The sequence below is a fragment of the Sardina pilchardus genome, chromosome 19 (assembly GCF_963854185.1).
Source record: "Sardina pilchardus chromosome 19, fSarPil1.1, whole genome shotgun sequence".
NCBI classification, from domain to species: domain Eukaryota; kingdom Metazoa; phylum Chordata; class Actinopteri; order Clupeiformes; family Clupeidae; genus Sardina; species Sardina pilchardus.
The window spans coordinates 31,143,304-31,155,793 of NC_085012.1; the positions used below are offsets into that span (position 1 = coordinate 31,143,304).

General features: G+C 39.9%; 1 protein-coding gene across 6 annotated transcripts in view; it reads right to left on the reverse strand.

Annotated features, from left to right (window-relative positions):
* nphp3 (nephronophthisis 3) overlaps positions 1–12,490 on the reverse strand; it is a 147,001-nt gene that overhangs the window by 6,949 nt on the left and 127,562 nt on the right. For 5 of the 6 annotated variants that reach the window (XM_062520802.1, XM_062520800.1, XM_062520801.1 and 2 more), the window contains one exon: positions 7,203–7,443. In XM_062520802.1, the coding sequence (XP_062376786.1) occupies positions 7,203–7,443 (241 nt within the window). Of the gene's footprint in view, positions 1–7,202; positions 7,444–12,490 lie in introns of those variants that run through there. The other variant, XM_062520804.1, reaches the window with a different exon arrangement.

Consider the following 12,490-nt stretch of genomic DNA (forward strand, 5'->3'; position numbering starts at 1 on the left):
CCCAAGAAATATATTTCCTTTATCTGAATGCGGTCAAGGTGTATGTTTTTTTGTTGGATTTTACAACAGCATCGAAAGAAATTCAGCCAATAATAATCAAGGCCTATAACTATCCGTTTTAGAATTATTGTTTAGGCAGGGTTCCCACAATTTTTGGAATATCACGGAATTTTGGATATTCCAGACATGGGCTCTGTTCGAAACAGGAAAAAGATACTAGAGAGCAAGGCAGCAAGTGCAGTTCAAAACCGAAAAAACTATTTTTGCTACCTTTGCTACCTAATCTAAGATATTAGATTTCCTGAATAATGGTAAATTCTGAAGGCAGCTTGGATGTACACTTGCCTTCTACCCAAAATCCTGAACTCTGTCTGAAACAGCTGTGAAAACTAAATAAACATGGCTGCCGATATCGGTAAATGACTGCTGAATCTGTTGAAATGTCATTTGTGTGACGTTATTTAGCTAGGATTTGTACAAAGTAGATGAGAAATAAACTATCTACTATCTGGTTATACCAGGGGTCGGCAACACCAAAATGGTTCAAAGAGCCATATTGGACCAAAAAAACAATAAACAAATCTGCAAAAAATTAAAAGCCTTAAATAATATTGAAGGCAATACAAGCTGTAAGTGTACTATCAAAATGACTAAATAGGCTACCAATACATAGCTTAATGAGCATTCATGATTAAATATTTCTACCTGCAGCGCATCCTGGAGAGAATGACACACCACGTTACTATTCCGCTGTATGATATTTGGTGCTTTAAGTTTAACTTCATGTAATCACCATCCGTGAACGGTTTTGCACGCTTTATTATCTCTCAGTCAGTGATGCGCGGGCTGAATCAAATCGAGCGCACCAAGACACTTGTTGTTTCTGCGTAGACATACCTTTGGCTACTCTTGACAAGCAGCTGTGTTCTGTTCTCAGAGCATATGCTTTCTCTGTCTATGATCTGCAGCTTTTCTCGAACTGCTGGCCTCCTCAACAAGAAAATTAGGTTACTGAGCAGCGAAGTTGCCGATGCGACGCATGCTTCTCAAGTCTGATCATTTGCAGCTATCGAATGGTATTATACATACCATTCGACAGACATGAAGCATATGTGAAATCTATACGGCCACCTGTTGTTCACATCTAATGTAGAATTTCCGCGATTACATTCACATGGCAGCTGTGGTGGCAACATTACGGAGATATGACTAGGTCGGCAGCAGGAAAAGTTCCAGTAGTAGATATGCAGACATATGCATTCAAACAGCACAACGATAAAAAACCTAGGCCTACTGTATTTAGTCTGTGAACATTGCGGAAATACACGTCTGTCTGAAAGCGGCTTCAGTCCCAACTGGGTAGTCGGCTGCAAATGTATGCCTTCCGTGAAAATGTCTTTAAATTACTCTTTTTGTTGTTCAACAATTTCTCATTACGAAGCAAACATGCAAGCAATCCTTCCGCATTGGCAATGAAAGCAAGATTCGGTCCATTCTGCCTTAAATCCTCTTTTCTCATCGGCTATCTTTCTCTTTTTTCCTTTGGGATCCATGGCCCATGATGACACACAACCATAGGTTTACAGCAAATATTTAGGATTTACTTATTGTGACATAATATGTGACCTGTTATCTGTTAAAATACTGTTTTGTCTTTTCGAAAGGTTTTCTGTACGGTGGGGAGTTGTTGAAATCCTTTCGAAAAGATAATACAGTATTTTACAGCCCTGATACCATATAGTTATTGTGAAATTACCTTATTTATTTCATCATAATAACAGATAACAGGTCACATTTTACTATCAAACTAACTACCACAAAAACTTTGACCATTGTGCAATTGTGCCATAACACTTAAACGTTACTATGTAATTTAGTCCTTCATAGCACCATCATGTTGGTATAATTACAGAAATATTATGTCACAATAAATAAATCCTAAATATTTATTGCTTTGGTAAGTACATATTTACAGCATTTATTACCATGTTATTTTACCCAAGTTATTTGCATTGTTGTTGTATGGTAATTACACACCCACTTATTACCGTTCTGTAATGTAAAGTGTTACCAATTCAACTATTCAGAAAACAGTTTGGTTTTATTGAACAGACCTGTTATTAATTTGGTTAAGATTAGTGTTTATTTGTACATTTTAGTTGTGTGTGAGGGTCATACTCATGTGGAGAGAAGCAGCTCCGTTCAATCCCGATGTCCTCGATTGAGGACATGAAAGTTAAAAACGTCCTGGTCTGTTTGTAATGATCAAAATGGGGGAAACGAAGTATGAAAAGAAAAACAAAATTTATTACATGAACCACCCAAACAACTTTTTGCCAATTGTCAAGGGCGCAGCTTTTACAATCATAATAATGGGTGTTAAATATTCCATAACCACTAGACATGACACAGCGCACTTTACTTGCTGTGTCATGCTGCCATCTAGCATCAGCGGTGTTTGTTTAAGCACATAATTGACGTTTTGTTTACAAATGTTCAATGTCAATGGGAGCGAGAAAGAGCGGCGACCAAGGAAATTTTCTACGGATGACGTGACACCGGTAAGTGAGAGAGCTCTCTATTTAGGGAGCGAGGCAGTAGGCCTGCCTTCCGTTTGGAACAGAGCCATGGATAGTCAGGGTATTTTTATCATTTTTGGGGCAAAGTCATGGAACATCAGATCATTTTGTTGTAGCAGTTGTTTTACACACAGAATTAGTGTACACCTGGTTTTTAGCTTTACTGCTTGTTTGCTAGTTAAAGATTACGCGACTTCTCTGAAATCATTGGCCAGTTCTACTTTCATTAAAATTTTAACGATGACCAATTGTCTAAAATCTCAGCTGTCCAATGACTGAAATCTCCCCTGTAATGTTGACAACATAAGCTTCAATTTCATATGATTGGTTTAGGGGTTTATGGCGCAACATGTTTTGAATACATGGAGTCATGAAAAAAACTGTCACTTCAGTCGATACATTTGACGTGGACAGTCGGACCCCACTTTGTTGACGTTTATCTCGACTGGAAATCACACAGCTGGATAAATATGTAATATATGTTTTTACATTGGTTGTAGTTATAGTTTATCTTAATTTGTAGTCCTAAAATCATGTTATTTGACAGTAATATGCTTTCTCATCAGCGTCAACATTGTGGCATAGTGGGGGCTAGGGAATTATTTAAAAACCTGTTAGTATATATAATCTGTAAGCAAGTTTGTTTTTGTGGTCAACTAATTTAGCTTGCTAACCTCTGTGTAAATGACACAAACATCAGACGTGTCTGAACATTTTCTGATGGCATGACTTGAAATGGGTGATAGCTATTCTACTCCTCTTAATGGCCCTCATTTGTGAAACGTACGTACGACCTAAAACAGGCCTACAACAGGCATAGACTTATTTCCACGCAAAGCATTGCGTACTCGTGTACACAAGTTTTTCAGGCGGCATAGCACCTTGCAGCAGTAGATCGGCGCTGGATTAGGAAGTTGACACTTTTCCTGCACATGTGTAGCCTATTTACTGTAATGTATACAATTATGTTGACACATTTGATGGCTTAGGATATCCATATAGATGATCACTTTATCTTTGGCAAACACAACATTCATAAATTATATATTTTTAATAGGGGTGCATGATGTTTCTGTAGATTGAGAATAAAATAAGGGTTAAGACACTGGGGAACTCCTGTGTTTAAAACCATGTTTTTGGATTTAAAATGATTGACCTCCACATGGCACCACATAATGGGTGTTTTGTAGCCAACAAGGTTGGTGTTCTGTGAGCTTTATCTTGTGCATTAACCGTATGTTATTTGCACACCTACAGTATGAAGCAGTTCCAATTTGTTGGCCGTATCACACTTGAATATTAATTTGCGAAACTTGTTGTGAAGTTTAAGTGAACGGTCACGTTGCATCCAAGCTGTAAAATCGGACGCACAGAACATAGTGACATTGTAGCATATGACGGAGATGGATTTTAGCTAGTTGGATGGCGTTTTACCATCTAGAACGGGCATTAACCCTCAAGTTGTCTATGGATTAATTTGACCCCAAGCAATGTTTAACATCATAAAATATATGGTTCCTCATTTGAAGGGTGTACGCATGAAATTTGTACAATAATATATTTACAATGTCCTGTTCAAATATTTGTTACATTGGTGTTCTTGGGGTCGATTTTTTATGTATGTTATGTGTAGATATATACAGTATGTGCATAGTATGTGCAGGTACGCGTATATGTACTTAAAGGTCATACTGTATGTGTATGTTTGTTAACAGCATGGTAGCAGTAATGCAGTCCAAGACAAATTTCCTTTGGGATAATAAAAGTATATTCTATTCTAATTTGACCCCATCTTTATGAAACATAAGGTAAATTAACATTTTACACATTATGGATAGTATTATTGTAATAGTATGAGAACGTGCAGTTATTATCATTATTATACAAGTACATATGACATATAAGTTATTTTGTCAGGACTGAAAAAGTAAAAAAGTGAAGCCTTTGGGCTGCTGACACTAGATGGGCAATATTGCCAGCCAGGGTTCCAGGGTTCATAAAGGGGTGTGGGGGGTGGGATTGTTTTGTAGGGCTTTTGATGGTGGTTATTACACTCTTGTCAAGTACCTGCCAGAAAAAAACTGGGTAACAATATGAACTAGAAAATGTAATTCCATGGAAGGAATTACCATTGCATGTAAATGCAAACAGGTTGCTGTAAGCATTGTATTAGTTAAAAAGACAATATGACACTACCACCTAGACGTTCAGGTTTCACGGCAGTGGTGGACTGTATTTCAGCGTCAGATTGCTTCTAGTGCTGTAGCCTAATGTTTTCACAGATGTAAGCTATTAGAAATGAGCTTGTAGCCTACTGTAGAAACGACAGAAGAATGCTTAAATGTGCAACTGGCGTGCTTATCAGGTTGGACTTAATTAAAACGTGAGCTGGGCAATCTGTTTGATTGTCGTTAGCTAAATACAGCAGGCTATAACGTTACCCAGAGCTAACCGGTTAGCCTAGGACAAGCCGATAACATTCAGGTTTAGCGCAGCTGTGGCATGGTAGGCATACTTCAACGTTAGACCAAAGATCCTTGATTACTGACAGCTGAGCACTGACGTAACAATTAATCTTTGCCGCCAACGCGTCTCAATGTTAACACTATGGGAATTTTAAAATCTTTTATCGTAAATATCTCTACAAGTATAAAGTTCACAAATGTGAAAAATACATTGGACAAATCTCCGTTACAAGACCTTTGTAGGAGTGTTTGAATGACGTCAAACGGCTTCGTGGTTTTAGCGTTATAAACCGTGGATTTTGGTCGGAGGAAGAATAATAACTATATTAAGAAGAATAGGGATAACAGTACATTGCATTCACATGCAATGTAATTACAATAATCAAATCGACCCCAAGGATAACGAACGTCAGTAAGATTTGAGGATAACATAAGGGTTAACTTTGTATAATCGAATGGCGTGTCGTCCATTATCCCTTACTTGGTTAACAGAGTGAACTCAACTGAACAGTCATTTCACTTCAAAGGAAGATGCAGTATTCTGCAATGTATAATTGTGGAACTAAACAGTATGACCAGATACACATTACTCTACTGCAGGGCTATTCAATTAGTTTGTAATAGGGGCCAGTTCATGAAAAGTAGCACAACTGAGGGGCCGGAGAAATACCGCTTGAAATATGAGTAATCACGTACAAATGATACAATAAACTACAACAGCACCAATATGGGTGTTCAAATGTTGCATTTTGTAAATGCATAATATCGTTTTTGTTGGTTATTTGTGTTTTGGGAATATTTCTGCCACAAGCCCAGCCTACCACAGTGGTTGGCCAACATTGGGAAGGTGACACTGGATCTATATTGCTAATTTGTTGCATTTTGTAAAAGCATAATAAAGTTTTTTTGGTGGTTATTTGTTCTATTTGTGTTTTGGGAATATTTCTGCCACAGGCCCAGACTACCACAGTGGTAAGTCAACATTGGGAAGGTGACACTGGATCTATATTGCCAATATGTTGCATTTTGTAAAATAATAATCTAGTTTTTTTTGGTGGTTATTTTGTTGTATTTGTGTTTTGGGAATATTTCTGCCACATGCCCAGACTACCACAGTGGTAGGCATTGGGAAGGTGACACTGGATCTACAGTACATTGCTGGCTAATATGAAATCTTTGATAACATTAACAGCAATGGAATCTGAGCTTTGCGCAGTAACTGCTAAGTCCATACAATTTCCAATGGGTACAAACAGGTTTCAAACGGTGCTCAAAAGAAATAAATGTGCGTAATCGGTCGCATATTTAACTCTTCTCAACTCTTACGTGTACATTTAACGTTCCCACCATTTAAATTGGATGAACGTGTTCACAAATCAATGTTACTTACAGTGGACTTGACATCAAGGCGATGGATGTGTATTAGTTTCACAGATTCACACTGAAACTATTTGCGTGGTCAAACCCGTTAAAATGTTATATACTCCAACGTAGTGGCAATTTACCTTGAAACTAAGCTAAAATGGAACTTATGTTCAACTCGCTCTAAACATTACGTGCAATTGGCTGAGGCGCAGTGGCTGCAGGACTTCCGAGCGAGTGAGCGCTTGAAACAGAACTGATGCCACCAAAGTTAAACTTTTAAACCGACGCCTATTTGCCTCAATAGCTACATTACGAGTGGCGAATGTTTTCGCGAGTATATGCTTGGACTGGAGAGGCACACTACCGGTGAGATTTCATGCACCAAAATGCTTCATGCTTTGAGGAAAACAACTTAGATTTGGCGCACGTCAACATGTTGGTGACGCTGCGTAAAAACGAAGCAAGGCACAAGTAACGTCTTTGCATAATACCCAGTAACACAGTAGCCTACAACTGCAACGCACCACACAGAACATTATTTATAGGCGCTACTCGCAGTGTAGCCTATCGCTGTACCTCCATTATTGTGTTTTCCACCAGGTATGTACGTCTCTACCGAATATAAGGATTTGCTTATATAACATCAGCCAACACTTCAAGGGCCACTACAAAGTATCTCGGGGGCCGGATCCGGCCCGCGGGCCGCTAATTGAAGAGCCCTGCTCTACTGCTTAATTAGACAGTTCATGCAATCAGTAACTATATTGTATATTCAACCCACTTCCCCACTTACCCTTCGTTTGTATAGTATGGCAAGATGCTTAATAGTGTAGGCCAGGGAGGGATGGTCTGGAGCAAGGGCCCGCTTGCGGATATCCAGGGCCTGCTCATAAAGGTCCTCTGCACTTTCATATTCATGGCATTCGCAGTGCAGTGCTGCTAGGTTGTTGAGTGACTGGGCACAGTCTGGGTGCTCTGGCCCTAGTACACGCTGCCGCATCTCCAGAGAACGAGTCAGGAACATTTTAGCTGTACTGGGGAAAAAGAAATGCACACACAGATGCTTGTAACACTGAGAGGCAAAACTGCATTGTTATAAGAAATATATCACCACAGATGGCTAAGAACAGGGTCCATGTAGAGGCAGAACATTGTACAACAGAGGAACGTGGTATTTGTTGAAGGGCCAATCAGGCGTTAACTGGGTTTTAGATGTGCCCCACACTTTCAACAATCAATTGATACCAACTACATCCTTGTAGGTTGTAAAACAGACAAAGTGAAAGCAAAATAATAACTTCATTTAGCTCGACTATCCCCATGTTTTTATGTGTTTCTATGGCATAGTCTGTTCATAATCCAATGGTATCAGTGTTTATCTATGGCAGGGCTCTTCAATTAGCGGCCCGCGGGCCGGATCCGGCCCCCGAGATACTTTGTAGTGGCCCTTGAAGTGTTGGCTGATGTTATATAAGCAAATCCTTATATTCGGTAGAGACGTACATACCTGGTGGAAAACACAATAATGGAGGTACAGCGATAGGCTACACTGCGAGTAGCGCCTATAAATAATGTTCTGTGTGGTGCGTTGCAGTTGTAGGCTACTGTGTTACTGGGTATTATGCAAAGACGTTACTTGTGCCTTGCTTCGTTTTTACGCAGCGTCACCAACATGTTGACGTGCGCCAAATCTAAGTTGTTTTCCTCAAAGCATGAAGCATTTTGGTGCATGAAATCTCACCGGTAGTGTGCCTCTCCAGTCCAAGCATATACTCGCGAAAACATTCGCCACTCGTAATGTAGCTATTGAGGCAAATAGGCGTCGGTTTAAAAGTTTAACTTTGGTGGCATCAGTTCTGTTTCAAGCGCTCACTCGCTCGGAAGTCCTGCAGCCACTGCGCCTCAGCCAATTGCACGTAATGTTTAGAGCGAGTTGAACATAAGTTCCATTTTAGCTTAGTTTCAAGGTAAATTGCCACTACGTTGGAGTATATAACATTTTAACGGGTTTGACCACGCAAATAGTTTCAGTGTGAATCTGTGAAACTAATACACATCCATCGCCTTGATGTCAAGTCCACTGTAAGTAACATTGATTTGTGAACACGTTCATCCAATTTAAATGGTGGGAACGTTAAATGTACACGTAAGAGTTGAGAAGAGTTAAATATGCGACCGATTACGCACATTTATTTCTTTTGAGCACCGTTTGAAACCTGTTTGTACCCATTGGAAATTGTATGGACTTAGCAGTTACTGCGCAAAGCTCAGATTCCATTGCTGTTAATGTTATCAAAGATTTCATATTAGCCAGCAATGTACTGTAGATCCAGTGTCACCTTCCCAATGCCTACCACTGTGGTAGTCTGGGCATGTGGCAGAAATATTCCCAAAACACAAATACAACAAAATAACCACCAAAAAAAACTAGATTATTATTTTACAAAATGCAACATATTGGCAATATAGATCCAGTGTCACCTTCCCAATGTTGACTTACCACTGTGGTAGTCTGGGCCTGTGGCAGAAATATTCCCAAAACACAAATAGAACAAATAACCACCAAAAAAACTTTATTATGCTTTTACAAAATGCAACAAATTAGCAATATAGATCCAGTGTCACCTTCCCAATGTTGGCCAACCACTGTGGTAGGCTGGGCTTGTGGCAGAAATATTCCCAAAACACAAATAACCAACAAAAACGATATTATGCATTTACAAAATGCAACATTTGAACACCCATATTGGTGCTGTTGTAGTTTATTGTATCATTTGTACGTGATTACTCATATTTCAAGCGGTATTTCTCCGGCCCCTCAGTTGTGCTACTTTTCATGAACTGGCCCCTATTACAAACTAATTGAATAGCCCTGATCTATGGCTAAGCATGTTTATAATCTGGTTTTGAGATCTATAACAAATAATTTACTTCAGCAAAAAGAGCATCATCATCTGCACAGGCTAACGCTAAACTCTGGTCAAGTCAGGTCAGCTCATGTCACAGATATGGAGCACAGAATGGTAATTTTAAATCACTAAATAAAAAATGACCTTAATTTCTGCAAGGCACACATCACATATTTCTTGTAATATTTCCCGCCATCACTGACCTTCAGCACACAAAATGTCTGCAGTAAGCTTACGGCATTATCCTTCACACCAGATACTTTTTAACCTCCTTCCATCAGGGAGGCACTAGAGGAGCCTTAAAGGAACACTTCACCATATTCAACTATGTTATTCCCTTAACTAAGACGAGTTGATACATAACTCTCACGTTTTAATACGTGCACTCACTGGCTCTTGCACACAGCGCTACTTTGATAGCACTTAGCTAGCCCAGTTCATTCATTAGGATCCAAACAGAGATAAATTTAGAAACTACCAAACATCTCCATGTTTTCCCTATTAAAATACAGTAACACGAGTAGTCACACGACCAAGTATGGTGTGACAAAATAAAATGTGGTGCATTTCTAAGCAGGTAAGAGGGATAACTATGTTGTGTGGCGGAATAACAATTGGGAGCACTTCGACTCGGCGCAGTAATATCATCACTCTTGCACTTTCAGTTTCACTTTGGAGTGAGGATATTACTGCGCCACACAATATAGTTACACGAGCTCACATGAATGGTATGCAAGTGGTTGATGGTTGCTCATATTGGCCCTCATTTATCAACCAAGCGTAGAAACCAGCGTACATCTGAGCGCAGAAATAATCTTACGACGGGGCTCACATGTGATTCATCAAACTTTCGAATCACTCCAATTCCAGCGTAAGAATAACCGTGTGTTGATAAATGTGGCGGCTGGAAGCAAGCGTGATTTAAATATCACGCCCCAATATTATGCTCGTTTTAATGACCTCGCCCCTAGAATTTACGACATGAAGGTGCATTATACGTCCAAAAGAGATCATTAGTGATCTCGAGCCACAGTGACGTCCAGCTGAACCTTGTTAATTTTGACAGCTAGAAGCTGTCATCAAGGAAGGCGGGAAACTAGAGCGATTTAAGCGCAACAGACTTTATTTTCGCAGAGAGAACGCATCAATCTATAAATACATTCATTACAAAACCATACGACACTGAAATTAGCCCTTTGAAAATTATTTAAAATATATAATTCATGGGGGGCGCTGTGGCGCAGCAGGCTACAGCGCCCGTACCATGTACGGGTCCGAGTGCCCACGGGGACCCAGGTTCGAATCCGACCTGCGGTCATGTCCCGATCCCACCCCATCTCTCTCTCCCGCTTGCTTCCTGTCTACTCTTCACTGTCCTGTAAAAATAAAGGCAAAAAGGCCAAAAAATACATTTAAAAAAAAATAAAATAAATATATATACAATTCATGAATGTTGCGTTTGGCAAAGAGAAAGCAATCATCTCCTATATGGCTATCCATCAAATGTGTCAATAGAATATGCTTCATTACCGCAAATAGGCTGCACATGTACAGGAAAGGTGTTATGTCCGAGATAGTCCATACATTTAACTCATCAACTTTCTAATCCACCGACGATTTACTTCTGTATTGTGCTATGCCGCCTGAAAAACTTGCGTACGCGAGTTCAGACTAGACGTGAAATACTGTATACTGTAGCACCGATCACGTTCACATTGATAAATGCCATACTTTGCGTGGAAACAAGCGTACGCCTGTTTTAGGCCTGTTTTTGGTCGTACACACGTCTCATAAATGAGGGCCATTGCCGTTGCTATCATATTTATGTTCCTTAAACTGGAAATTGCCTGCATTTCTTTCTTTCTTTCTTTTGATTTGTTGTTGTTTTTCTTATCTTTTTCTTTTTTTCCCCGTCTTCTCCTTTTTTCCTTCTTGATATTTTATTCTTTTATCTCCTTAACACTAGAAGCGCCGCGCCGTTCTGACCCACTTATACCTAGAAGCGCCGCGCCCCGGTCATTTGACCGCTTTGACGACCTACTAGAAGCGCCGTGCTGTTGTGAACTACTTAAAGCGCGGCGAGGCGGTCAAATGACCGCTGAGTCCTTAGACTGGGAGGCTTTTACTTACACATAATGATCGCTAGATGGCGCTTTGTGCACGAATGAAATCGTTTGGTCATAAATTCAGTTTGCACTAAGCCATGTGTCATTCGTGTCAGACCGTGTTGTTGATAATCTGTGGTTGTTTGTTTCATTATGACATACAGCACGTTTGAGTTATCTGTTCATGTATTTGTGTTGATTTGTGTTGTTTGAGGTAAAAACTTTGGAAGAGTTCTTGAACAAACCTTAAGCAAACTTGACTTTCAACTAAAATGCTCTAAAAGTGAATGTGGCTAGTTCTAATTCACTCCCCAAATGCACTTCTATTAATTTAATAGGTAGCCTATATGTTCGCGCCGCCGAAAATGATCGGACCTAGTCACCTGGAACAAAGAGCCTAACAGTCTGGTTTCAATTACACAGTAGCCAGGATTTCATGCCGCATTTTACAGGCTACCGTGGCTACTTTCTAAAACAACTTTCATTCATTTAGGGAGAAGCATCTTATAGGGTCTAGGCTAGCTACCTCGGAGGGAGGGAGATAGAGAGAGCCATGCTGAGCAGGCATAGGCGTGAGAAGTAGCATAATTTAAAATAATGAGTGAATGATATTCTCCGTTTTGCGAATGTGTAGGCTATGTTTGTGATGTCTGCTGAAAAAAAGCTATAGGCCTATTGTTTCTACAATTGAAGCTAACTTCTATGTGAATTCGAGATTCAGCATTGAGACACACATTTTCACAAGATTGATAAGCAAGGCTGTAGCTCACTGGTTAGAGCTTCGGCATGAGGACCCAAGGGGTGTTGGTTCGATTCCCAATCTATTCATGACGGAAGTCCTTTTGAACAAGGCAACAATAAAGTAGGCTATATTCTATTATTTTCTATTCACATACTGTAACTACACGCACGCTGGCGAATTCGAACATTCTGAAACGCGCAAATATGCGATGAAACATTGCGCATTCTTCCACGAGTTGCCTAAACAGTCAGCCTACAGACTAGTAGGCAGGGACAGATAGATGGGGTGGGGGTGGGGAGGCAGTTAATTGTCCTCGGTGATGTCT